Here is a 27,670-nt window from a genome sequence, read left to right as displayed (position 1 = left end):
TGTATTTTTTCAATTAGATTGTTAATCTTTATAAACTAAATGCAATTATTAGCGAATAGTAAGCAGTACTGTTGCAATAGAAAATCATTGTGGCATATTGCTCATGATGATAATGCCTGCCACACACACACACACACGCACACACACACACACACAACAGACGATTAATGGGGCTGTTGACAGATGCACGTCACGCCTCAAGTTTCGGCTTGTTGAGGCCCTACGAGTACAATAGCCCTCAATGGAGCGTCGAGCACGCGTCACAAAACTTTCCACAACGTGCGTTGCATTATCGGCGCCGAAATCGCAGCTTTATTTCCAAACTGTGAATACACACGCATTCATTTCGTATTTATTTATATACAAATGGCACAAGTTGTGCTCCAAATAGTAAATATAATCGAAAAATTAAAAATAGAAATTTAGACTGAGGCTATTTATTACATGCTGTGAGATTTTTCTATTTACCTATTTACTTTTTTCATTATAATTACAATTTTTGGGCTTCATATTTGTGATTCCATTTGGCTCTGAAATGCGACTTCCTGGTGCCCATTTAATTATACGGGTATGCTGCAAACCTGATAATTCTGTCTGTATAGTCTGCCGAGTACATTAATCAGAGCACAGCGTGCGTTGACTTTCATCTGAACATTAACTTTGGAAATTTCTAAATGAAGTGAGCGATAAAATGAATGACATCCTCAGTTTCAACCCGAATCTAGTGATGAACAAATGTGTCGACATTAATTTGTTTCCGGAAAATCGCGAAAATTGTGCGGTCGGTGTGAAGTAATTCCTACAACTAGCCCCTACTGATAGAGTCCCTGTAAGCCGTAAATATTTCGAAGCCTTTGTAAAATGTTTGTTCTACATAACTACTAACTATATAAGTACTATAAACTATTTAGTACAACTTTAAAAACTGGCTCTCATCAATAAGTCTATCGATCAAATATTGTTTCAATGCCGCTTGGCCTTTCTGTAGTTTCTGTCGCTACCAAGCAGGAGCCGGACTACCAGCCATAGAACTAGGAGCGTAAAAATGATAGTCGCTACTACGAAAAGAATAACATCGAGTAAATAGAATTGGAACCAGTTGAGATCCAAGCCGGCCAAATGCATGTGAGGCGCTCCCTTGTGACGTATGACGTATTCTATCCAGTAGACGGCGCTCTTGCGGGCATCCATCGCCCTGTCCCGAAAGACGGCCGAGACTTGCTTCATATTCTCCTTAAAGGTGGCATTGTATATCAGCTGCATTAGCGAGTCCCTGAGTATATCCTTTGTGATCGACTGGAAGTGCAGACTAATGGCATAGCCTCCCAGCACAGCTTTATTCATGTTCAGATGCTGCAAGAGAGTTGAGGGAAGGGACTTTAGAAAGGGGAAAGAAACGAGAAAGTGAGAAATTTAAAGCCTACCTGATCACAATAGAAGGGTATGCCCAGCAAGGGCACTGCATAGTGAACTCCTTCTTGGGTGCCAAACAGACCACCATGCGTGATAAACACCTTCACATTACGATGCGCCAGAATATCGGCCTGGGGCATCCACTTCTTGATCATTACATTTGGGGGAAGAGCACCCATGTCATCTTCAAATTTCCAGAGGATGCGCTGTTTCAGCGACCTGAAGACATCCAGAAATAGCTGTACCATATCCGCTGGCATATCCTTGCTCTGCACATTGCTGCCTACAAATTATAAATTTGAAATTATTACTAGAGATAAATGCGAACCTTTTCAAATGCAGACAAAAATTGTAAAAATAAAAAATCGTGTAGCTTTATTCTGCATTATCTTTTTAGACACAACGAAGATTAGAATACATTCGGCTAAAAATCGTGCGAATATATCCCTCACTATGCTTTTAGAAAATCCCCTTTTTTTGTTCCTCTCTCTAAAAATTTGAGCTCTAAAACAATAATAGGATAGATCCGAACCCATCACTTTATAAGTATGTAGAACTGATGGGAAAGTATTGTGCTACAGAGTTGTATGCTTGATTCCAGTTGATTCTTTTTGGGCCAGTTTTAGTCTCTTCTTATTTTAGCTACACAGATCTAGTTTTGAATTTAAAATTGGCATTAGAGCGTGCACAAAATATTGCGAAATCATTAGCATTGGAATACAGCTTTACTAAAGATATCGCTAAATTACCGATTCCATAAAAAACCATTTCTTCGAAGCTCACAAAAATACTTACATGCGATATGAGAAAGGGTTATAAGAGATGATTAGTCCTTAGAATTGCTCATACAATCTTCAACAAGAATGCCTAAACACCCATGCAAATTCTAGCTCGTTCAATCTCTATGAACAAACAGTCTTTAGAAGAATTGCTCATACAATCTTCAACAAGAATGCCTAAACACCCATGCAAATTCTAGCTTGTTCACTCTCTATGAACAGTCTCCAAACAGTCTTTAGAAGAATTGCTCATAAAATCTTCAACATCAATGCAAATTAAAGCTCTACTCTCTGAGAATGTGCGAATGAGCTTGCTTACCCAGACTGAAGAAGATGGCGCCGTCGGTAGCTCCGTCTAAAAACGCTTTGATGTCGGCGGGCAACGGCTTGGGGGGATATATGTGCATGCCACCCACAGGTATCATAGCGTCTACGGTGGGTCGGGCCGTGGTCAGTGGAGCATGACTGTTGAGCAGCATTACCGAAATTTGATGCTCCATATCCTTGACCTTTGGAACTTCTGCTGAGAGTGGGAAAAAGTAGTTAGACAACTTATACAAATTGTTCAAAATGTTCTTCAAAACTCACCGAGCACATTGCCGAAATGTTGTTGAGTTAAGGCATCCATTTGTGGAAAGTAGATAAGCAGGCGATGCAGGTCTTCGAACATCGAGACGAAGCTGTTCTTTAGCCGTTCGAAGAACGACATACGATCGGTGAAGGGCAGAAAACCGTGTGGCACGAAAGACCAGGGCGTGATCAGTCCCATCATCTGGCTCATGTGGTTCTCATAGCCCAGCGTGCTGGTGGTTACAATCGGTATGCGGTACTTGTAGGCGAGGGCTAGGAAGGCCTCCTGATAGAATTGCTCGGCCAACAACAAATCAAAGACACCCTCCGTCTCCTTGGCATGGATGAGGGCCTGCACCTTGGGCTGCTTCAGCGCATGCTCTGTGGTCTTCAGTCCAATAATCTGGAGCATTTTCAGAAAGTCGTAGTTGTCCATACGCGTGAGCTCGAACAGATGTTGAGCCCCAAAGCTGAGTTTCACTGAAATGCTAATTCATTGTAGAGGAAACGAAGCTTACAAAAAGTCAAAATTTACTCACCATCATGCCAGAAATCGTAGACGGGCTCTATTAATATCTCCGTGTAGTTGCTGCCCAGTTTTTGGGACTCCAGTGAAAAGGCTGCTATCATGGTTACTTGGTGGCCATTGGCTATAAGCTCCCTGATCAGTGCTGTGTGCATCATGTAGTGACTCTTTCCTGAAATACCCATTGACTGATGAAAAGCCCCGTCGGCTCTGAGGTCCCTAATCACTCACCTGGAAAGGCATACACCGCCAAAATCTTGGATGCTCTCGTCGTCTGCGGCGCCTGCTCAATAATTAAGAAACAGGAGAGCAGCAAAAGTCTAAACCGCGACAACTTCATTGAATTCGCAAAAAAATGTATTCCAACACTCTCCAAAAAACCGACTGCTTAAATAGCGCGTCTAAAACAGAATGAATAGCTGATCAATCCGCGCACATTTGAGAAAACTCGGGCTCGCCCGAATCGTATGAGTCGTAAGAGTAAAGTCTCCAATTAATTTCAAGTTGTTTAAAAACGATCATGATGACGCCACTATTGCTGTTGATGCGATAACGCGAATTCAAAATCTAACAACGAAGCTCATCAAACAAACACAAAACTTGTTTCGACTCTCCACTGCGAGTACTGCAGACAAGTAGGATGACTTCTAAATTATAATCTTTAGCGCTGTCTAACAATAGTCTTAATAATAACACGACCCGTATGTCGCTACATATTGACTGTTTTTCGCCAAAAGCTTTCACTGTCCAGAAGAATATCAACTAAAGGGCCTTATTCCATTCCAATCACACTTACACTGGACATTTTCTGGTCTTCAACCCTTTCCTTAACCTTTTGGACTAACTGTACAATGGCTACGATTCCACCAAAAACGAGTAGTATTGCCGTTTCCATTTCATATGTTTGCAGAATCTTTCGATAACAAATAAATAGAACTGAATGAAAACTACGGACATAGCACTTTTAGGCTTAAAACGTAAAACGTGAGGCAAAATATTTCAGGTTAAAAAATAAGAAATAGAACAGACTTCATAAAGAATGCGAAAGATCTGCCGTTTCAGGAAAAACACCATCTTTTGTAAAACTCATAATCTATAGAACTAAAACCTAGACACAATTCTGCGTAGACAGGATTGTCATATGGCGTGTGAAAGAAATAAAACTCTGCCGAAGACATTTGGTAGGTAGTGTGCTCATAGTCGTAGGTAGAATATTGGGGGCCCGCAATTCCAGCAATTTGTTCGGAACGTTATTCACATGCTTAATATGTAGGTCTTTGGCAACGACAAGTTTTTTTGTACTCATTACTATTGTTGGACTTGCCAGTCATCGTGCACATCACAAATAGCTTAATATTGGGGAGCGCGTGTTTGACGATTTCGTGATTGCACTTGATTTATGATTTATTTTTGTTTACATACGCGTTATATTTAATATTAATGTGTACACCCTCCGATCGCGGCAGCTCTCAAAATACAACTGAGGAAGGGTCGTGTAGATTGAAAACATCGCCGACAATATATCGTGCCTGTGTGTGTGGGCACACTATGCTATATACTATATACTATGCGATAAAATCTGCTTTGAATGGCGTGACACATTCAATTAAAGAAAGAAGAACTCAAGGGTTTGTAAACGCCTTGCAAAGCTGTCTAGAGAATCTTGCCGTTTTAACAAAGCTCCAAGTGTAAGGCAATTTCTAGCTGGACAAGTTCACAAACATACAGTGTAATATTACTATTATTAATTTGTCTAATGATTTAGTTTACAAACATAGTCGAAATGTATTGTCTCGCTTTTGAATATGTAACGCCAATTAATTAGTTGTGTGAGATCAATATATAGTACTTATTACAATAAATTATGTTAAGCAATTTTCGCCGTTTTCAGTTATATATTCTCTACTGCTCTTTGTGAATAGTTATTGATTTAAAAATGATTGCTATTGTTATTCTAATATTGTTTTGACTTTGTTGCAGCTCTTCAACATTAATTTCTCTTTAAATGGACTCTTTTCTCTGTTGCTCCTTTGTGCATCTGCTTGGATATTTAAAGTTTATTAGCAGCCGAGAGATAAGTCGGCTTTGGGAGAAGAAGCATGAACAACTAAATTTAATATATAATTTATATACTAGAGAGCAATTTTAGAAAAGTGTGTATTAATTCAGTTCAGCATTTGCCATGTTTACTAACTTCTCTATCTCTTAACACATGAAAGCTAAGTGCTACTTAGCATTCGTATTATGGCATCTAAAAAATGCCCATTTATGTGTGTGTGTGCGTGTTGTTTTGTTTTTTAAACAACACCTCTAAACAAACTTTGTATTTGTTTTTTAATTATGCACAAGGTCGTTGTTCATATTTACTCGAATTTACCTCACAATACGGTATGTTGCCACATTTTTGTTCTGCATTAAATAGACTTGACACCTCACACATAATAAATACCTATACCCTTAGGACAGTTACTAAGAGTAAGGAGATGAATTGTGGGAAAAAGTGATATAATTGCACCGATCCTTATTATTTAAAAATCACCAACAAATCGCAAATCATTTACGTTTCTTATGTAAATCATTTGAGTTGGAAATACTGAACTGTACTATAAAACGGATTAGTTCATTCAGTAACATCTTTGGAACAATCAGATGAAGACCGAATTAATTAATGAATTCTAACAATTAGTGACGCTATCAGGCGTGATATCAACATTCTCAAAATTCAAATTGTTTTCAATAAGCAAACAGCTTTTGATACCAAGTCTCTTTTCAAGTCAAATCGTTTGAATGACAGCTATATTATATAGAGATCTGGCATGGTCAGCCTCGACAATATGTCTGTTCAATATACGCCCGCACTTTTCAGTGAAGGGTATACAAATTGCGGAGTCTCTGAGCCGGCAAATCTAGAAAGTATCGACATCTACACATGCAAAACAATCCTTTTACAACATTGAAGCTTATCTATGCTTCAAGAGCATAAAACATTTCCCAATTGCTCCAAATAGTTGATGGCAATATGCCAAGCCCCAGTGGCAGCAACAGCAACAGCAACAACAGCAACGCCTTCTGCTTCTGTCACTTGGGCCACTCATTAAAACATCAAATTGCCGCAATGGCAGCGGCACGAACAGAAAGCGCAACCAAATGCCAAACTAAAAATCAAGGACAAGACTTCGAATCATAAATAACATTTTACTTTTGTGTCGGTGTCGGTGTCGGATTGTCGGGTTTTTTGGTTTTCCTGCTTCTTGTTGTTGCTGCCAGCCAGCCAGCCAGCCAGCTAGTCAGCCAGCCAGTCAGCCAGCAGCAACCAGCCAATGGCATAATAAATTAATGTTCGCTATGTTGGCTACTCTGACGCCCGCCCAACTACGGTTACGATCTTTAACTTGGTCTATAACTGTGTATTACTCATACGCGCCATGGCTAATTGGTAACAATGCGAACTGGCCAAAACTAAAAACTAAGCCAAGCTAAGCGACAGGTTCGGGTTGGCGCCAAAGTGCAGCGCCCGTCGCTGCCAAAAAATATACCCACACACACATACATACATACATATATATATATATATATATATATATATGTATGTACATACCTATGGAGTCAGAGATTTAGACCTCCAAGCACCGTGGGCTTTTGTTTCTTCTGGCTCCAGCAAAGTGCAAGAAGAATAGCAGAAACAAAAAAAAAAAAAAATTATGTTCAAATTCCAAAAACCTGCAGCCAAATGAACAATTAAATGGAACGTGAGCGAGTTTCGGTTTCATTTGCCGATATATATATATATATATATAGATATATACTTGTACATACATATGTATGTTTGTATGTATGTATGTATGTGTGTACGCGGGCTAGGCCTGCTCTCAGGTTCGCTTTGCTGGCCGGCACGGAATGCGCATGCGCGCCAGTGCAGGCCTTAATGCTCCACTTTATTTTATTTTATTTATTTTTTATTTTTCTCTTTGCTGTTGTGGTTGTTGTTGTTCTTTTTGGCATAGAATCGCGCGGGCAGCCCAAAACATTTTCTGGTGCTGTTTAGCAATCAAAACTTACAACAACAACAAACCATTCGCGTGCGCATGCCAAGCTGCCGCCTAACGGTGCTTGTAGTAAACGCAGTCAACGTTGACGTTGAAGTTGACGCCAACGCTAACAGTGACTGTGACGGCGACAGTGACGTCGACGTCGCCGTTGACGACAACGCAGTCGACCAGCCAAGGCGGCCCCAACAGCAGTCCGCGCACAACTCAAATTCGTCATAGTGCCCCCCAATAGAGATGAGTGCGTGATCGATTGTGGAGTGTCAAGTGAAATATGGAATGTTTAAATAATTTATTTTTTATTCGTAATAATTACAATTTTGTTTTTTATAAAAACTTTTATAAGTTTTAACTATTTCTTATTACTAATTATTGTTTTCCAAACTACGGAAATAGTAAATATAGTATTTCTGTGAGTGATTTATAGTATATATTGTTAATAAGTAGATTAAACTTCTCTTAGAGTTTACAGATCCTTCAATAAGGCTAGGAACACAATTTATAAATCAGGGACCGCAAATAATGATTATTTTGTTTTTTTTTTTTTTAATGAAAAAATCATTTACTTATAGTAACTTTGAGAAAGCGAGGAATTTACAGATGTCCTTTTTTAAGAATTATCTATACATTTTAATTTTTATTCATTCTCTCAAAATTTAATAATTAATTTTGAGTTTTACTTTAAAAATTAACCAATAATCATTATTTTTGAGGAAAAAAATAACACTTATAAACTTATTTTTTTGATCAAAAATAAACCTCAAACTGTAGTTTTGTCTATTCCTTTTAATTTATAAATTTAATTAATTAATAATTTTAATTAATAAATATTTTTTTTTTTTAATTCACAAACAAAACACTAAATTGCTTTTTAATTTAATTTTTATTTCATGAAATATTAATTTCATTTAATGATTATTGGTTAATATTGAAAGTAAAACTCAAAATTAATCATTAAATTGTGAGCGAACGAATAAAATGAAAAAATAATCATTATTTTGTAATTTTTTAATAACACTTATAACGAATACAGTCCCTGTTATAAATACGAATTGAACTCGATGGCTGACTTTAAATTAATTATTTATTAGGATAACAGTTTTCTTTGCAGAATTTAGTTTTGGGTAAGTTAGAATTAATAACAAAAGTATTTTGGCAGGATTTAACAATGCTTCTCTAGACTAAAATAATTGTTTATAGACTTAACCAAAATTGTTGTTTATGAGTTGTAATAGTGTGTCGAAATATTCTATAGTTTTATCAAAATCTGTGCGCTATATCACATCAAGGATTTAGTTGACAGACATCTTAGTTAGAACCATCTTATCCGTCTGAACTGCTTTTATCAAACTGAATACGTGATTCGAACTGCGCCTTTTGTAGAGGCAATCCTTGCGATCCTTCTGAAAATTGTTACTCTTCCGCTAGCCTTCAATTTATTTTATGTAAGATTATTGTATGTATTATTCAAACTTTTATGAGAAACTGTAGCTGGTCTTTTCTAATTGAATACATCAATGGGATTTATTGACTGCTTTCATTTGCAATGATATAATTGAAATGAAGAACAAAAATATTCCGAATATTCGACATGTTTTTTATTTACACACATCGCATTCAAAGCAGGCGATTCCCGATTCTTGGTTCTTAAGCTCACGAGCTTGTGACACGCCCATCCCCAGCGCCCAAGCCCTGGCTGCGTCTGTGACCCCCGCTGTGTTTGTTGGGCTCTTTGGGGCTCGCTTTGCATTTTGAATGAAAGGTGTGTTGGTTGGTTGGCTATGCCTGCTCGGAGCTGCCCCTGCATTAGCATCGACTGCAAAATCGGTTTTGGCATCGGAGCTTCGACTGCGGCAACGCTGTTGACGCTGACGTTGACGTCGTCGCTGGCGCACTTCGCCTATTGGCAATAAATAATTCTTTTTTGTTATACTTTTATGCCGCGATTTTGGCTTATTGCCTGTTGTTGTTGTTGTTGCTGCTGCTGCTGTTTTGTTGCTGTTGTTGTTGTTTTTGGTGCTGGTGTCTTGCTTTGCTTTACTTAAATTTAATTAGTTTATTTGAAAGCAGTTTCGGGCGATGGTGTCATAGATTAAATTGGCTTCAATTCATTTTTTCCTACTTCTTATTGCCTTCTGTTTTATTTCTTTGTTGTGCCTTGTTTTGGCTTGTTTTTGGTTGTTTTTTGGCTATTTTTGTCTGTCTGTGTGTGTGTGTGTTTTGCTTTTGTTTTTGTTGTGTGTGCCTTGTAGGCAATTTTAACAAGTATTATTATTTAATTGTTCATTGCTCCAGCTCCAGCTCCAGCACCAGCACCAACGGCTTTTTCTAAACCTTTTTTTATCGGTTGTTTCGTTGTCGGTATTTATTCCTTTGTTTTGGCGGTTGTTGTGCACGAAAAAGGCATTCGAAATACGCTTCGTAATGTATCAGCGTCGGCTTTAGCGTCAAGTTTCGTGCCGAATTTTCTTTTGCAAGGAATTTATTGAATTGTTAACTCGCAATTGGGCCACTTGGATCATTTGGATCGCTTGGATCACTTTACATGGCGGTTGCTTGCTTGGCCGCTGAACACACATATTCCAATACCAATTGTAATTTTTTTCTATTGCAAAACGCTCTAATGTTTGTTGTTGTCGTTGTTGTTGTTGTGGTTTTCGGCAATTGTAATACGTGTCGATACGAGCGAGTACTCGTACACTGTCCCAGTCAATCATTGAACGAATGAATGAAATACCACAATGTTTGGAGAGGAAGAGACAAGGCTTTCCATTTATAATTACATGGATGAGGTTTTGGAGAGTGTGGGTCTTCCCTATGACGCCCTTACTCTTCGCTCTAGAGTTTTCTTTCCTCATTTGTGGAAAATACCATTGCAGCATTGTGGATGCTTCAACGAAGCTAGTAACATTCTTTTAAATGTTGCATAAAGAACGGCGGCATCATTTGAAAAGCCTTATCTCATCTTGGGAACATATACATGGCATAATGGGAATGTACTCCCGATTTCTCTATGAACCCATTAGCCCAGACTTCTTAGTCTGCGGCAAAGGCTACCTAAAATGCTTTGCACCGGTTTCAAATCACTGAACAAAAAATTTGATCTTTATTTGCGAATAGATAGTTAGTTGGGGCAAGAACATCAAAATATATGCACATCAGAAGGTCAACTTTGCCTAGTTCGGCAATATTTCGCCCAGTTTGGCGGTCAACTGCGTTGGCAGTGTATCCGGAAACGAGATATTGAAGTCGACGCATAACAAGCCACGATGCGACGGATCCTTGGGATAGGGCAGACCCCGTCCGGCGAACCGTTTCATAAGATTAGGCTTGATGACCTCGCCCTTTGTATTGATCGTAATGCGATCACCTTCGAGCGTTGGAATCTGCACTTGGGTGCCACAGAGTGCCTGCTTGAGTGTAACCTGAGCCGTGTAGAAGATATTGCTGCCCTCACGCCGGAAGAACGGATGCGGCTTATCACGTATAATGAAGACAATATCGGCGGGAATTTTGTTTGGGGCCTGATCGCCCTCCTTCTGAAAGGTGACGCGCGTACCGGCTTTCCAGCCAGGCTTGACGACAATGTCGAGTACCTTCTCCTCTTTGACGGGCCGGCCTGAGGCCAGCGAGACACGCGTTATCTTCATCTTTTTATTGCAGCCCTTATTGATGTCCTCCAGCGGAATGAAAAGGTCATGCTCTATGGGTGGGTCTTGAACCATGCGCGATCGACCTTCCCCACCACGGCTGAATAACGCATCATCATCGGCCATGAACATGTGGGCGAAGTTTTCGCCAAATAGCGTGCTAAATGGATCGTTTGAGCCAAAGAATTGGGCGAAGGTGGCGCGGGGATCGCCATGGAATTGATAGGTGAAGCTGGTACTGCCACCGCTCCTCTGACTATGCTGGCTGGGCACCCCACGCTGCAGACCCTGCTCGCCATACTGATCGTAGATGTCGCGTTTCTTTTTGTCCGACAACACCTCGTAAGCCTCGGCCACCTCCTTGAAGCGCTCCTCGGCCTGGGCGCTCTTGTTCTTGTCCGGATGATATTTGAGAGCTAGCTTCCGATAAGCCTTTTTGATATCATCGTCCTTGGCATTGCGTGATAGGCCGAGAATTTTGTAGAAGTCCTTAGCCATGATTTCTTTGTCTTCTCTTAAATATGTAGTTGGTGCAATTTGAAACGATGTTTTGCCTTAAATTTTGCTCCAAAAAGGACAGAAATTTATTTTGTATCTGTTTAATAATTTCAAGATAAACATCGCACACTCTAACACATTTTGTACGAGTGTATATGCCAGGCCGTGATCTCCCAAAATGCAGGATTCATCTTAGCTTTGCTAATGAAAGCAATATACTTTTTAAATAGTAAAATAGTTAAATCCCATTTGTTACTAAATGGAGTCGAAGAGTGAGAAATCTATATTGTGTATTCTTATTCCAAGGACTAAAGGGCCTAGTTTGTTTTAGCTTATGTTTATTGAGCTCCACATTGAAAAGCTGGATGCGTTCTGAATTATTATGTACAATAAAATTTGGAAGTAAATGCTTACATTTTTTGACAAGGTGTGCACAGAGTTTATAAAACACATTGCTTTCATTAAATGGAACACAATATTTATTTGACTTATTGTGAGTTCCTAAACAGAAATTCCGTGCCTGTAATTTCTCGAGATTAGGATGAACCCAAATCTGGAATGCATCCCTACACCTTAATTACATGAGGTTTTCAAAAAAAAAAAAAACCAAAAATAAAGTTCCTCCTATGCGGGGAGCACCAAAGACTGGACGAATTTTAAAAGCGTCTCATTTCAGGAGATTCCATCTTCCATCAGATAGGTCAGTAGGGTATTAGTACCCGGGCCAACCGTCTGAAGGTGAAATGAAAGGTGCGCAGATCTAGGGGTTACGATCTCGACCTGTGAAATGGACAGAAGGGAAAAAGTTCAGGCGAAGTACCGAAGTATGCAGCCCTTTTTAAAAAAAAGGGTGGAGGGGGGGATTATTGCTGCTACGACTAATGCTAGCTGAGGCTTACAAGCCGCAGCTAATTCGTATGTTGAGAGAAGGTTGCATTCAAAAGACTCTATCTCTCTCCCTCTTTTTCTTCTTCTGTCTCTCTCTGAATCTGAATGGGAAATGCAAGCTCCCAAGGCTGGATGTGAAAAGTCTACGATAACTTGAGAACAGCTTTCTACTTCAGGAGTATAATTAAGAAATACTTGTATATATAGTACTTGTATTTATATGATCAAAGTGCATTCTAAAATAACGACCAGATCCTAATTGTGGAATACTGATACCACCGATCTTTGTTAATTATTTAAACAGTTAATGGAATGCCAAATGTCTCTATTTCTTTCAATGAAAGCCTCCATTAATTTCGCAACTCATGGCTTGGCCATAGTGTAAACATATTGGACAATGCACGACTCGCGTTGCTCACTGCACATATACCATATAGTATATATACATACAATGTATATAAGTATTGTATACAAAGCAGAAATCGCTTGTTCGCGCATGATGTTCGAATTGAAAGATCAAAGAGACGTGTGCCAGCCATTTATCAATGAGCTGTGATCCGGGCGCCAGATGTCAGCGAGCGTGCGCTTCGAGCGGCTAATTAACATGAGCGCACAGATCGGCAGTAACAGCTATGTATATGAACATTAGCAGCAGCAACAACAACAACAACAACAACCACAAAAGCACGCGCCGTTTGTGCCAAAAAAAATAACAACAACAACAACAAAAAGCCGAAACGCCAAATCGTTGCACTTGAGCGCATCGGCAAAATAGCTAAGCTGAGGGGCAGGTGGCAGGGGTTTGAGGGGGACGGGTTGCTCGGTAAGTGAATGTTTCTATTTGCGATTGCAGCTGGCTGCAGCTGCAACAACGACAGCAACTGCAACTGCAACTGCAACAATCGCTTGCTGCAGCAATGCCCAGCGAACCTGAACGGCAAACAGACTCGACTCAGCCTGAGTCTTGGGCTTTGAGTTTTTTTATGTGATTACATAATTGCCCCGTCGTGGCTAACAGCGAGCGAGCGTCTCTAATGCGTCTGTCTCCGTTAGCTTATACCCTAGCCCAGGGGCATAACAACTTTGTCATAATGTTTATCGCATAGGCTTCCACATATAGTCATAGCCATTGATTTGTGGCGAACAGCTCTATAAGGAGCGAAATAATATTCATTAATTTATAGCAGCAGACTCTGATATATTCGACGGCAGTATTATGAATGCGCTCTCCTTGAACCACCCTTTTTAAAACAGTCGGAATTTTATCGGCGAAATTTAACTCTTTTGAAAGTCTTGATTGTAGAATTAGCTTCACATCCCCAAAGCAAAGCCTGCCGGTGCTTTTCCACGTTATCCAAACACAAATAATAAGAATAAAAAATACTAACTATATATATATTGGGACTTATGAATCATTCAAGTTTCAAGAACATCTCCTATTGTTTACTTATTACCTAACCGTTCATTATGGAGCAAACTAAAATGAAATTATAAAAGCATTCTAAAACGACAGACGATCAATGTTATTCGTTACCCAGAAGTGCGAAAGCGTTTGGACTAACAAACCTATTTCTAAGCCTCAGTCAAGCATTGAAGCCATGTTGGTGCAGCTTTTTTTAAGTGTATTCCAACTTCGGCGCATCATTAATTATTTGTTTTGTAACTCGTTTCGTTTGCTTTTGCCTCGCGTCTTTGCAGATGACATCGTTAACCTTGCACTTGATAGTGATAGTGATGATGATGCTGCTGCTCGGTGTGGGCCTGGGGCTGGACACGAAAGCCGCAACGACGCCGGCACGAACGGTAACTGGGCGAGTCAGAGGCACGCCCCCGCCAGCCCCCTCCACAGCATCGACAACCACCACCCAGGCGCCCACACTGCGTGCACCACGACAACGACGTCCACAAACCACAGTGGCCCTTGGAGCGTCGACGGTGGCATCGGCTTCAGCGACGAGCAGCACGGCGCCAACGCGTGCGGCACGTCGCCAGCTAGCAGCAAGGCAACCAGCTCCAACGCCCCCTACACCGTCCACCATAGAGACGCCAGCCACAATCCGAGGCAGAGGCAGAGCTGCCGGCGTCAGCAGAGGCTCGGTGCGCGCCCGCCAAACACGTGACACGCCATTAAACGATTTCGGGCTCAATGCGCCGTCATCCACAGATGACGTCACCGGCGGCTTAACCCAAAACCGCTCGGAGCGACGGCGCCACTTGGCGGCACAACCAGAGCCGCAGTTACATCAATTGGCGTCATCGACAACGAAGTCGCCCTCGTTTCGTGGCAAAACGCAAGCGCTAAAAACGTGAGTTGCCATTTTCGGTTCATGACACTTTTTTGGCGGCAAACCTCAAGGGAGCCGCCATTGCTAGTATCTGGAATGATAACTAGAGTAAGCACTTGGAAGAGCGAACTATCGTAAGCGGGAAGCTTTGGGTCCGCAATTAAGATGATATGCAATCCATAAGAAATCGCGTACATTTGCAGTAGAGTGATAGTCTTCTAGTAATACAATGGAGCTACTTTAGCGGATCCATTCCATGTCATTTGGATGCTACCGATTTTCAACTGACCAAATAAACTAGGGCGTCCAAGCTAGGAAGCTAGGTGAGAAGAAATGGACCATCATCAACAACTATTTCATTATTGCCTGATCACTAATGGCAATTGGTTGGCCATCAACATATATTTTAGGGATTGTTTTTAGACAGCTTAAATTAGAGATTCCCAAGCACACTGAAATCAACTTCTTTACGGGGTATTTTTTACATTTTAGCGTTGCTGGTTACCTGAAATGAGGTAGTACTATATTTTTACCATTTATGCCACTGCTTTTGCCAACACTTACCTGTCTCCCCTCTCTGTTTGTTCCATGGTAGACCGCGCATGATACAACGCCTGGTGGCGGGCCATATACAAAATGCCCAGGGACACTCCACATACGAAGTGTCGGCTGTGAGCGCCAACAGCAGCAGCAGCCTCAGTTACAGTCGCAGCGGTAATGCGACAACAACCACAACTACAACAACAACCACTCCACGATCGTCTAATGCGGTCACGCCTCTATATTTTCGACGCAAGTCGCCAACACAGGCTCAGACACTAAGCAGCTCCTATCGACTCGCCAAGCAGCCCTCAACGACTTCGACAACAACAACAAAAGCCACAATTTCGGGCCACGATAATATCGATGATGATATTGATGATGCACGGGATGATGACGAGGCGCTGCTCAGTGATCCCGATGACTTCGATAACTGGGACAATGGCATTCTGCGTCTAAGTGCCGGCTCGGGCAAGGAAACAAACTCTCTTTCAAAGAAGCAGAGCAGCAAGGAGGACAGCAAGAAAACACTAGCGGATCAAGTACGGGATGGCAAGTATGGACTAATCGAAAAGGAGCTCTTTCGTCGGGTGCCCAAACGACCGGGCGTGCTGAGCTACGCTCGCAACTCTGAGGTGCCTCTGGACACAGAACGTAATTATGGTGGGCTGCAGGAAGAGGACATATGGCTGGCCGAAGATCATTTGTTGGTGATCAAGGGAGGCAGTCTCAATGAGAACGAGAATACGAATGATGCCAATTATGCGAATGAGCCGTGGCCAGCGATCGATGATTATGATGCGCCCGAGCGGCAGATTAAAATTCCAGCCAACCCACCGGTTCCGCCACCCTTTCCTGTACAGCTCGATGCGCACGGGCCGCTACAGCTTATCAGAGATAATAAACTCACGATCGTCTATCCGGTCGCTAACGAAACGATACCGGTTTATATCACCAGCACAGAGGCCAACTACAATTCGGCCGAGCGTTCCCCTATCAACGCGCCGCATTCTCCTACCCGGACGGGAGCGCTTGCGGCTGCTAAGGCGGACGACGAGCCGAGCTATGTCTACCCGGCGCCCTATTCGCCATGGCTCTATGGTGGGGGCAACACCAACGACTCGCTCACGAATCCATTCCTGAAGAGTTCTCGACCTATTACGCTGCCCGGCCTGGGTCCGTGGTTGTTCAATGGTCTGAACGGTTCACTGGACAGTACAAACGCCACAAATGATTTCGATGAGGATGATCCCACGCTCTATTATCCACCGGCCTATAGTTTTGTCTACAAGTCCAACTATTCCAATCCGGTGCCACCGGGACCTCTGGTGCCGGGCATTGTCCTTCCACCGCCTCCCAATCATTTTAGTCGACTGGAGCCGACGAATTCGCTGCCAGCACGTCGACCGAGTACAAGTAGCACAACCACCACTAGCAGTACGACCAGCACAACCACGACTACGACAACCACTTCAACCACTCCCCCACCGCATCGTGGAACGGTGCCTAACATATCCAAATACACACCGAAATACAACGCAGTAGATTACTCGAAACCACCACAACGGCAGCCACCGAAGTATGTGGAACGCATTCCAGTGCCCGTGGCAGTGCCTATACCCATATATCCGCTCAACTATCAGCCGACAGTACGGCCACGTGGCAAGGCCCCAACCTCACCACCAGCGCCGTCTCCAACTCCACAAACGCTTGTGTTTGTGCCCAGCACCACGGAACGTGCACACTCGGACACACTGTCCAAGTCTAACCCTATCTACTACGAGTACTTTGAGGCGAAACGTCAACCGGCCATCAAGTCAAACGTAATCGAGGACTTTCTGGCCAGCACGGGCAAAGCGCCCAAGCTTAAGAATTTGGGACGCCACAACGATGTGGTTAACATCACGCCCAAGCCGAAGGCTCTTCCGCCCTTGCGACCGGACTACGATGCCTTGGGTCAGTTGCTACGCACCAATCTCATTTCGCAACCCTATGCCATCTATACTGTGCCGACTGGTGGCTCGGGTGTAGATGGTAGCAGCACGCATCCGCCTCTGAATCGTTTTCAGCAGCCCGACTTTGACAAAAAGCCCTTCCTTCCTATGGTCAATTATAGTGCCGATGAGCAGGATAAGAACGCTTTTAAGGCTATCGTGTACGCATCGCCTGCACCACCACAAAATCCAACGCCTGACGCCTACCAGCAGCAGCAACAACAGCGCCAGCGTCAAATGCGGGTTGGAAAACACCAACTGTTGGAACCGTATATCTATAGCACTCCAGTGCCGCTGCCGGACTCATATCTGCCCGAGCAACGTGACTATGGAGGCGAATTATTGGCGCCCAAGTTGCTCCTGCAACGTCAGCGTCAGTTGCGTGTGGGCAAACAGCAACAGCAGCCACCGCCCCCTGCGCCGCCATTGGAGCCACCGCTGGAGCAGCAATTCGAGCCCCAGGGCTACAGTACACCCCAGCCTCCAGGAGCGGACTCATATCTACCCACTTCTGCCTATGTGGACGATCAACGGAGCAATCAAATCGAGCAACAGCGTCTCGCACGTCCACCGGTCAAATATCAGCTTCTGCGTTCACACTTTGTACGCAATGGCCAGTTGGTAGCCCCCTATGGAGATTATTCCAACATCACGAATGGGGCCAAGCCACCGCCCCCACCGCCGTTACAGTATTGGCAGCGCCCTCTGCCCGCAGCGCCCTATAAGAGGTTGCGTCAGAGCAACAAGCATCAGTTCCCGCCCTACTTTGTGCCCAACTATGCGCCGGTATCTGGGCCCAGTGGGGACTCGCTCTATCGCCTTATGCCCGTGCCCCAGCACAAGCATTGGCGCCAAGGTCCAGGCCAGGGGCAAATACAGAACCACAAACAGCAGCAGCAACACCTGCAGCCCCAACAGATAGACTCGTACTATCCAGAACGAGGCGTGCCCATTGGCCACAGTTTGGCCGGAGATATTCTGGTGAACTACAACACCAACAACCAGTTTAATCCACAGGCGGAATTGGTGCCGCATGCACAACTGGGACCGCCTCCAGTGCCGCCGCCATTGTCTTATCAGGCGCAAAGTGCCGGCCCCAATGGTGGTCCGCTCTGGTCCGATCGTCCCGTGCGACAGTCGCGCGCCCACGAACAGGCCTGAGATGGTGAGCGCACGTTCAGGACGTGACCGTTTCTATGTCATTGTTAAGGTACCTTTACACCAGCCACATTTTTTGTCCAAAATTCGACGAGGTGTACCATCGAAATCAAGACTCTGCTTTCAATCTGAACAAATCTACAAGCAGAGAAAACAAGTAACGGCGTACTTTGCATCTTTGTCGAGTTTTTGGCAAAAAATCTGGCTCTTGGGATTTTAAGCGTAGTGTCAAAATGTGATCAACAGCGAGCGTCAAGTATGAAAACCTTTCTCATAAAACCCACTGTGCACATTAAGCCCCGGTTAACTGGCAGCTCCTGCCCGGCAACAACTACTTACATACATACATATGTACCCAAAAAAAATATACTCTATCTATATACATACATAAATCTTGCCTCCCCTGATCAAACGAGAGCTCCGTAGTGCCCCTTCGACATGCAGCTGCGCATCAAATGCTCCAACAAGTCTAGCTGGTCAATTAAGCTAAAAGAAATTAGCACATACATACATACATATATATATACCAATATAGGTGAGTATCTATGTGTTTTACATACAATATTTATACTTAAATATGCATATGTCCTTAGCGATAACAAATATGATTTAAATAGATTGTGTACATAATCATAATTGCAGTTAGGCTTTCATATTTAAATTGGTGCTTCTTCCGTCGGATCTGTTTCAAAACTTTACATAAATATCGTAGTGTTGTTTCTCTAAATTGCTTTTCAAAGTTCTAAGTTTTTTTTAAGCTTACAGAACATTAAATGATTTGAAATCTGAAACTCAACATAACCATATGTTACATTTTATCAAAAAATAAAATGTTCAAATATTTCCACGTTATTTCAGTATCATACCAATGGCAACAAGTCGATTAGAAAAAGTTTTCGCTTTAATGGAATGTATTTAAGCAATAATTAATCAGTTGTCCAGTTGGAGGAATCTATATGTTTCGTAAGCTTGAATGTGAGATGATCTAAAAAACAATAAGGTATTATATATGTATATTAATCAAATAATTGTCAATGCAGAATGTTTCAGAAATTTAAAGCTTGCAGTCTCACATTTCACTTGTAAAATATTGCTTGGAGAAAGTAAATTTCAATTAAGAAGTGTCCATATTTTGATGGTATGCTACGTATGTATAACTAAAATGTGAAAGCTTAAGTATTTCCAGTGCTCTGCAATGCAACAATAGCAAACCCTGGATATCCTGGATAAGTATTGGAGGAATGCCCATTTCCCAAGAGACATCCAATAGTTTTCGAATATCTCTAATATTTCACCTACCCGTGTGTATTGCTAAAATAGGCTAGCACCGATCGCGTGCATACATATATGTATGATGAAAAACGTTGAATCAAAAATATGTTATGTCGTAGAACCTAAATTATTATTTTTTTCTATTTATTTAAAGGATATATCTTGCAGTTATTTAAAAACATAAATGGAAATTTGTATAAAAGCCATAAAAACTAAGTTCACTATAAGATAATAAAACATTGTCAGCAAATTAAGAGCCAGCGATATATGTGTGTCGCCCATTGATATTTACATAATACCTACTTATACTATATGTCTATATTGACTTATTTTTTTTTTGTAATAGTATCTAAATACTACTAAGTACACTCGTATGTATGTGCAAGTATTGCAGTTCTAAGTAAAAACACATTATAAATTTGTGAGTAATCGAACTATCTTTAAATAAAGCATCAACAATCAACCTAAAAAGCATTGTTCTTCTATTTTTTCTCGGACACCAAGTTCTACAATCTACAGAATAATTGAAAAATCAAAGTTAACTGATTAAAAACGTTCAACAAAATTATAGTCCCCCAAAATTCTTTATCGAACCAGATCATTCGGATAATTTTTGTTGCAAACTATGGTGAGTCTGTGCGCTTGTCTCCAGTTAGTACATCTGCAATATAAAATGTAGAATACATATGTGAAGAAAGAGACAAAACATTTTTCGGCCCACTTGACAAACTGAATCAACCAATTTATTGTAATAATGAATGGGTGCACGGCCAATAAAGATTTCGTATACTTCATTCACTAGTTTTATTTTTTTTTATATTCTGCCTAAGAGTATGCAACATTTTGAATATTTGCCGCCATTGCCGCCTTCAGGACCTTGTTGAAATATTTTATTTAATGTGTTTTAGATGAACAACATTGATAGCTCATCGACTCGATGTTGAACTGCATGTTGCCAGACAAACCGAATAATTTCCATCTGGCAAGTCGGCGCAGCAAGCCCATGGCGGCGCCTAAAAGCAGCTGAGCGATGTAAACAAAACGCAAACAAGGCGGGCAGGCGCAGGATATCGGCGAGAGCGAGAGTGCGCGAGAGTGTGCGAGTGTTTGCCCGGAAAGGAAAAAATCGATTTCGGTGGCAAATTGACGATACGCACACGAGTGCACAGAGGACTAGCAGGAAGTACTCAAAAAAAAGCAAAGCACGATGAATGCGAAACACGAATGGGGCGGCCCCGAAGCACTTGAATTGACTTTGATTAGGCCTTGCACTGACGAAAAGCTAAGAAGAAGCAGCAGCACGAAGCACACTCGTTTAATGACGAAAGAACGAATGTTAAGAGCAACAGCAACAGCGGGTGTTCTGTCTATTAATGGTGTTGTTGTCGGCCCGCTGGTTTACACATCTAACGTTAAACGACGCGTGAGCAAATGAGAGTCGCTCTCTATGTAAAAATGTAAAACGAGCAGCATAAAAGCGATTTGCAAAGCACAAGCAGAAGAGGAAGAAGAAGCAGCGAAATTCGTGAGGCGGAGCAGCAGCAGCAGGAAACGCGTTAATTTTATAATAGAAGCCACAAATATAATAAAATAATAATAATTCTGCCAAGCAATTCCGCAAAAGAAAGCTGCAAAATTCTGCTACAACATTTACAAATTTTATTGAAACTGTGGCAGAAAGCGTTAGAAAAAAAACAGTTGGTAAAGTGCGCGGGTGCGGGTGCGGATGTGTGGGTGTGTGCGTGTGTCAGAGCCAGAGTCAGAGTCAGTTTTCCCTTTCACAAATCGTGTGTTTGTGTGTGTGTGTGTTTTTTTTTTTTTTTTGACCACTGTGCACGCACTAAAATTAGAAGAGGCTTCGGAAAAGAGGAGTGAAAAATTATTATTAAAAGGACCAATACACACATGAATGCTTGCATAAAAAAGGAAAATGAAGCAGCAAGGTGTCGAAATCGAATGACACATTGCGTTGTCTGCAGCAGCAACAACAACAACAATTACAATAAACTTGTAATTTCTTGAGGCAGCGCTGCTCGTTAGCGACGACAGTGGTGGTGGCAAGTGGCGCCCACACGCACTCACGCACGCAAGCAGGCAGGCACGCACGCACGTTGACACATACACGCTTGTCAAAGAGAGTGGAAGGATACACATATATACCGTTATATATAGCATAGTTAGAAGACTACGACGACGACGAAGCGAGTGAAGGTGTAGCTGTTGGAGTGGCAGAGGCAGAAGCAGCGGCAGCGGCAGCACGTCTAAAATAGCACACAATAACTCACACACACACAGGCACACGCAGCAACAACCGGCGCCCCTACAAGTTTTGTGCGAGAGCTCTCGTGTGTGTGTGTGTGTGAAAAAAGCGGCGCAGGCAGCGGTAGCAGCGGCGGCGTCGGCCGAAGCAGGAGTAGGAGAAAAGAAAAAATAAACGCTCGTCGGGTAAGCAAATTATAAAATGGTAACGATGAACTCGGAGGTGGACAAAACACAGAGCAGCACGCAAGCAACCAATGCGCTAGCCATAAACACAGCGTCCAAGATGCCAACGCCAATGTCAACGATGCCGGTGACGCAGGCGACGACGCAGACGTCGGCGACGACGGTGACAGCAGCACCTGCAGCAGCAGCGGCGGCGGCAACGTCAGCAGCAACAAATGCGAATGAGACAGCAGCAGCGCTTAATAATGCAAACGGCAATGAGAGTCAGGCACTGGACAATGTCGGCCTTGTGAATGCCAACAGTGAAGCAGCAACAGCAGCAGCAGCAGCAACAACAACAACAATAACAACAACAGCGGCTGTAAATGCAGTCACAACACAAACACCACCGCCAGCGCCACCAGCAACAACACCAATAACAAATGCCAGTGCCACAGCGACAATTGCTGGCAATAACTGCAACAATAGCGTTAGCATTAATAGCAACAACAGCAACAGCAACAACATCATCACCACCCACACAAGCAGCGTCCCATGCCATGCGCCAACGGTCGCCGCTGCAACGCCCCCACCGCCCAGCAAGACGGTCACGCATGCGCCGCTGCCCAGCGCCAATGCGAATGCAAGTGCCAGCTCAAATGCAAGCAGCGGAGCCACGCCCAGCAGCAGCTCAGCGCCCAAATCGAACGCCCTGCTTAATGTTAGCAGCAATCATCATCACCACCATCATCACCAGCAGCAGCAGCAGCAGCAGGCGCCACAGCCGACAGCGATGACACAGCATCATGGACCGCAGCGCGGCAACAAGAATGAGGATGCGCCCAATATACTAGTCTACAAGAAGGTAGGAAGGCCAACTGAGGGAATCCATCCCTCTTATACATTCCTCCTACATACTTGTATGTATGACCTAGATTTGTCCTTGTCTTCAAAATCTGATTTGGAAATTAATGCGTTTGTCAGACTTAAAAGCCGAGCTACGCTTCATTCACCTACACCTTAGCAGAGATTAAGGAATTATTAAAACGTCGATATTCTGAATGAAGTGCGTAGTCAAGAGTGTTACAGTCAAAAGAAAAGTTTGCATATGTCTGAAAGCTCCCGCAATATAATGTATTTCCACAATCCATTCCAAACAATTATTTTCTTGAAATTTCTACCCCCACTCTTCACTCACTCATACTTGTATACCTTTCAGATGGAGTCCATCATTGAGAAGATGCAGGCAGAGTCCAGCGGCGTAGCTGTCCGTACGGTGAAGGCGTTTATGAGCAAAGTGCCATCGGTATTTACTGGCGCTGATCTGGTGGCCTGGATACTTAAGAACTTCGATGTGGAGGATGTGACAGAGGCGTTACATTTCGCCCATTTGCTCTCCTCACATGGCTACATCTTTCCCATCGATGATCACGCGCTCACCGTAAAGAACGATGGCACATTTTACAGGTAAGTTATATGCTTTATCTTTGTGTGTTCACTATAGCTAGGCTTGTTTTTTCATTTTTGTTGTCGTTCAGATTCCAGACGCCGTACTTCTGGCCCTCGAACTGCTGGGAACCCGAGAATACCGACTATGCGGTATATTTGTGCAAACGCACCATGCAGAACAAGACGCGCCTAGAATTGGCCGACTATGAGGCTGAGAATCTGGCCAAGCTGCAGAAGATGTTCTCGCGCAAATGGGAATTCATATTCATGCAGGTAGGAGCTCTCAGCTCTAGCTTATAAGTACAACCCCATATATACAACCGATGCCCATCGATCATCTCTTTAGGCCGAATCGCAGAGCAAAGTGGCCAAGAAGAGGGACAAGCTGGAGCGCAAGGTACTGGACTCGCAGGAGCGCGCCTTCTGGGACGTCCATCGGCCCATGCCCGGCTGTGTGAACACCACCGAGATTGATATTAAGAAGGCGTATCGGCGCGGCGGCTCCAGCCATGGCACCGGCTCGGCAGGTGCCTCCGTCGCCAAGAATCCCGTGGAGCAGCTGACGCGCATTATAGCCTTGCGAAAGCAGAAACTCGAGCGGCGCACAATCAAAGTGTCCAAAGCAGCCGAAGCGTAAGTCAACATTAGATTTTTTTCCCACTTACTTGATCAATCGTTTTGAGAGTTGGGGGCGATTTGTAAAAATGTTTAGAAGACAGGTTGTTAATTACAAACCATCTATAGACTCATTAATTTGTTTTTTGCTGTCATGGGCGCAATCGATACAACAATGTTTATTTTAGTTAATGGTCTGAAGCAGAAATGGGGGGCTTCTATATACAATCTCAAGCATATCAATAATAGCGGCTCATCATTTTCGCTTGCTTGTCAAATTTGACGAAATTGTAGGTGAAACCAAACAATTCACAATTCATAAAATATATAAACAATATAATATGAATAAAAATATATAAAATGGAAAGGATTATATCTATACATATACTTGTAATACTACGTAATACTATTATTCATATTATTAATATTATTTTAAACAACTACAAACTGAGCTTTATCTTGATATTTTTCCTCGTTTAACTCTCGTATACCTATACTCCACAGATTGGTCGCCTACTATGAGCAGTACAATGAGTTCGATTACTTTATAACCTCGCCAGAGCTGCCCAATCCCTGGCAGACGGACAGCACCGAAATGTGGGATACCGAGAAGAATAGGTACGATTTCTGTCTTCCCAAACTCCAAGCACTCTCTAATCCCTCTCTCTCTCTCTCTCTCTCTCTCTCTCTCTCTCTCTCTCTCTCTCTCTCTGCTTCTGCTTTTGAATCCTACAGCAAAGATGTTCCTGTACGTCGCGTTAAGCGTTGGGCCTTTAGCTTACGTGAGCTGCTAAACGATGCCATCGGACGCGAGCAGTTCACCCGTTTCTTGGAGAAAGAGTACAGTGGCGAGAATCTCAAGTGGGTAGCAATCGGCTTCAAATTGTTATCGCTGTTCTTAATTCTTCGTTTGTCGTTTAGATTTTGGGAGTCTGTGCAGGAGATGAAGGCGCTGCCACAGTCCGAGATCAAGGAGGCCATACAGAATATCTGGCAGGAGTTTCTGGCACCCGATGCACCCTGCCCCGTAAATGTGGACTCAAAGTCCGTGGAATTGGCACGTGAGGCGGTTACTTCGCCGAACGGGCCAAATCGCTGGTGCTTCGATGTGGCCGCCTCCCACGTCTATCATCTGATGAAGAGCGACTCATACTCGCGCTACCTGCGGTCCGATATGTACAAGGACTACTTGAACTGCTCCCGGAAGAAGATCAAGTCCATACCGAATCTATTTGGGGTGAAACGTTGAGATACGATGCGCGACTTGCCGGTTGTGGTGGTTGGATGAGCGAGGCGAGTCGGCTGAGACATTTAAATGGGTTGGGTAAGGGGGGAACTGCGGGCCACAGCTGTCCGAGTTGCTAGAATATCAGGAATTTGGTATGTGTGTGTGTGTGCATGTATGGGACTTGATGTTATGTATTACAGCACATTATAATTATGTTATTAATACGAGCATAGAAAGCCTAGACTATCGTGATGATCCCAAAGCCAAAAATAATTGATATGTTGAATCTTTTTTTTTAATTTCAATCCCCCTGATATTCCAATTATCATGTTCTATAAAGAAAATGAGAATCACAGCTTTTTCAATATTTTAAATACTCTATGGCCTCTCCAAACTTGTTTTTCCTAAGCTGCGCTGTCTCTTTTTCTCTCTCAGTCTCGCAATAGGTCCTTAAACATTATATCGAGTCGTGAACCGTGAAAACAGCAGAAATACTGTTTTCCTTTGCCCATTCCTTGGGAACTCATTGAGCTATAAATGTATTTCAAATATTCCAGTGCTGATGCGCTTTTATCGATTTGCAACGAAGGGTCTGTAGGATGCACTGTTTTCGCGGTTGGGGCTCGATATAGTGTCTGTTGCGGTCGCAGTCACAATAAAAAATGGAAACCAAATAAAAAAGAAAAACGAAAACACCACTCAAAACTGCCAGTGCTTGTTAAAATATGATATGTATTTGAAATATGAAATATGGAACCGTAGATGCAACAGTCGATGAAAAATGCGTGTCGTTGCGCACAAAATAATGCTACATACATACCAAAGCAGAAAATATATACATACATATATACATAGTATATGCGAATAAAAGCAAATCAACCAAATCCAAGCAATTGTCAAACTGAAACAGAAAACACCAATTTAAAAAACACAAACTAAATAAATAATTCTAACATACTATAGGTACTTAGCATAACGCGTAAACCCGTAAGAGAAACGAAAAGCAACTAACCATTTAAAGCCAAATTATTGCCTATACATACCCATATAAGATATATATACGAGTACATACAAACGTTTCAGTATTTCTCATAGACACAGGGTACTGTAACCACCTCCCCCACTCCCTCTGCTAATCGCCAGCCACAATTTTCTTTGAAGCGTGCGCCCACCCCCCACACATATCGTCAAAAACATGAAACATCAACTCTAATATTAAAATGGCGTATTTACTTATTATGTGTATGCGTATGTGTGTGTGTGTGTTTCGTGTGAGTGCATGTGTGTGTAATGGTAGAGTTTATTGGGAGGCACTTTATTTAGGAATTTAGGCGCTCGGTTGACTTGACAGTCCAGTTTGTTTACCATCTAAGCTTTACTTTATAAGGTGTTCTTAATTGGATGCAAATGCGAGCTAATTTGAACAAACACGATTTTGAATGGGCATTAGAAATGCCCATTTTGTATACCTACATACATACATACAAACATACATATATCCTTAAAGAATTTGCAAGACTTACGAGATTCTATTACAGAGCTGCTGAGAGTTAGGAACTAAATTTGCAAGGAATCCCAATTCCACCTACTTAGTTAGTTTTGATGCAATTTTCAATCTTACGCTATTATTTTGATATTCTCTATAACTACTACTATACTATATACACAATCGGACTAGCAAGTCAACTGAGCGACATGGCGTTGCCGGCCCAAATAAACAAATGAAATGGATATAAGCATGTGAGGAAACTTTAAGCATACATACTTATATATCTTATCACACATATACGAGTATATGTATGTATGTCGTAGCTGCAATTAAAACTAAAACCAAATATATGCATATACATATATAAAGTATATACACAAAAATATCTAAGTATATCGACATACATGAAACATAGGACAAAAACGAAGAAGGGCAGTGGAGAGCAGAAAGTGCAAGGAAAGCAGTGCAAAGCTAGCAATTTTAGAATTAGCCTAACTAAATAATATTATTAACAATAATAATAATAATAATTACAGTGCAGTTAATTGGGGAAACAGGCAGATATATACATACATACATAAAATAGCGACTAGAAGCCAAACAAACACATTACGATTGCTTTAGGTAGCACGGGCTACACGCACACACACACACACAGGCCTGGCTCTCTCAGACACACATACACACGCACATGCGCGTATCGAACACGCATTGCGGCCAAGAATATTGTGTTGCCTACATTTAGGCGGCCATTTTATAAACAATATAAACGTAAGAAAGCAAATCAACAATAAACACGAAAATCAAATAATTGTGCCCCACGTGTTAATGAATAGCCCCTCGCCC

The 27,670-nt window shown here is 42.4% G+C and overlaps 4 protein-coding genes and 1 long non-coding RNA gene across 7 annotated transcripts in view; 3 read left to right on the top strand and 2 right to left on the bottom strand.

Annotated features, from left to right (window-relative positions):
- Nucleotides 1-14,178, top strand: part of LOC115627039 — a 72,448-nt gene extending 58,270 nt beyond the window's left edge. The window contains exon 4 of the long non-coding RNA XR_003995641.1: nucleotides 14,069-14,178. This is a non-coding gene — a long non-coding RNA (uncharacterized LOC115627039). The remainder of the gene's footprint in view (nucleotides 1-14,068) is intronic.
- On the bottom strand, nucleotides 436-3,676 carry LOC115627037 (UDP-glucuronosyltransferase 2C1). Of its 2 annotated transcripts, none has more exons than XM_030522569.1 (6): nucleotides 3,520-3,676; nucleotides 3,302-3,460; nucleotides 2,781-3,242; nucleotides 2,512-2,715; nucleotides 1,425-1,696; nucleotides 436-1,353 (listed from the first exon to the last, which is right to left on the bottom strand). In XM_030522569.1, exons 1-6 carry the CDS (start codon nucleotides 3,626-3,628, stop codon nucleotides 964-966), a joined length of 1,596 nt encoding a protein of 531 aa, XP_030378429.1. In that variant the 5' UTR covers nucleotides 3,629-3,676; the 3' UTR covers nucleotides 436-963. The 2 variants fall into 2 exon arrangements, with proteins under 2 accessions (XP_030378429.1, XP_030378430.1); XM_030522570.1 differs by having other exon boundaries at nucleotides 2,512-2,712.
- On the bottom strand, nucleotides 10,418-11,693 carry LOC115627038 (dnaJ protein homolog 1-like). The gene has a single exon (XM_030522571.1). It carries the CDS (start codon nucleotides 11,480-11,482, stop codon nucleotides 10,511-10,513), a length of 972 nt encoding a protein of 323 aa, XP_030378431.1. The 5' UTR covers nucleotides 11,483-11,693; the 3' UTR covers nucleotides 10,418-10,510.
- A 367-nt stretch (nucleotides 14,179-14,545) lies between the features above and the next one.
- LOC115626714 (extensin-2) lies at nucleotides 14,546-19,223 on the top strand. Of its 2 annotated transcripts, XR_003995614.1 has the most exons (3): nucleotides 14,546-14,676; nucleotides 15,251-18,882; nucleotides 19,206-19,223. XR_003995614.1 is itself a non-coding variant. In XM_030522155.1 (2 exons), the coding sequence occupies exon 2, from the start codon at nucleotides 15,258-15,260 to the stop codon at nucleotides 18,348-18,350; it is 3,093 nt and encodes a 1,030-aa protein (XP_030378015.1). In that variant the 5' UTR covers nucleotides 14,546-14,676; nucleotides 15,251-15,257; the 3' UTR covers nucleotides 18,351-19,159. The 2 variants fall into 2 exon arrangements, 1 of the variants encoding a protein (XP_030378015.1); XM_030522155.1 differs by lacking the exon at nucleotides 19,206-19,223 and having other exon boundaries at nucleotides 15,251-19,159.
- Nucleotides 19,224-22,080: 2,857 nt separating this feature from the next.
- LOC115626987 (regulator of G-protein signaling 7) lies at nucleotides 22,081-25,392 on the top strand. The gene is made up of 8 exons (XM_030522503.1): nucleotides 22,081-22,120; nucleotides 22,298-22,908; nucleotides 23,263-23,510; nucleotides 23,582-23,765; nucleotides 23,839-24,125; nucleotides 24,612-24,725; nucleotides 24,843-24,968; nucleotides 25,029-25,392. Exons 1-8 carry the CDS (start codon nucleotides 22,081-22,083, stop codon nucleotides 25,354-25,356), a joined length of 1,938 nt encoding a protein of 645 aa, XP_030378363.1. The 3' UTR covers nucleotides 25,357-25,392.
- Nucleotides 25,393-27,670: the final 2,278 nt, after the last annotated feature.

Source organism: Scaptodrosophila lebanonensis, unplaced genomic scaffold, assembly GCF_003285725.1.
Source record: "Scaptodrosophila lebanonensis strain 11010-0011.00,11010-0021.00 unplaced genomic scaffold, SlebRS2 tig00000089-arrow-pilon, whole genome shotgun sequence".
Taxonomy (NCBI): Eukaryota; Metazoa; Arthropoda; class Insecta; order Diptera; family Drosophilidae; genus Scaptodrosophila; species Scaptodrosophila lebanonensis.
Note: the sequence above shows the minus strand (reverse complement) of the source record. Positions and strands in the feature narration are given on the sequence as shown.

What these genes read in the sequence shown, in the direction of transcription:
- LOC115627038 (XM_030522571.1), bottom strand. Translation starts at nt 11,482, where the DNA reads ATGGCTAAGGACTTCTACAAAATTCTCGGCCTATCACGCAATGCCAAG.
- LOC115626714 (XM_030522155.1), top strand. Translation starts at nt 15,258, where the DNA reads ATGATACAACGCCTGGTGGCGGGCCATATACAAAATGCCCAGGGACAC.
- LOC115627037 (XM_030522569.1), bottom strand. Translation starts at nt 3,628, where the DNA reads ATGAAGTTGTCGCGGTTTAGACTTTTGCTGCTCTCCTGTTTCTTAATT. An exon ending in ACATTTCGGCAATGTGCTCG is followed by an intron (nt 2,716 to 2,780) that starts GTGAGTTTTGAA and finishes TCCCACTCTCAG; the next exon opens with CAGAAGTTCCAAAGGTCAAG. An exon ending in CGCCATCTTCTTCAGTCTGG is followed by an intron (nt 1,697 to 2,511) that starts GTAAGCAAGCTC and finishes TATAATTTGTAG; the next exon opens with GCAGCAATGTGCAGAGCAAG.
- LOC115626987 (XM_030522503.1), top strand. Translation starts at nt 22,081, where the DNA reads ATGGTAACGATGAACTCGGAGGTGGACAAAACACAGAGCA. An exon ending in GGTGGACAAAACACAGAGCA is followed by an intron (nt 22,121 to 22,297) that starts GCACGCAAGCAA and finishes ATGAGACAGCAG; the next exon opens with CAGCGCTTAATAATGCAAAC. An exon ending in GTGTCCAAAGCAGCCGAAGC is followed by an intron (nt 24,126 to 24,611) that starts GTAAGTCAACAT and finishes TATACTCCACAG; the next exon opens with ATTGGTCGCCTACTATGAGC.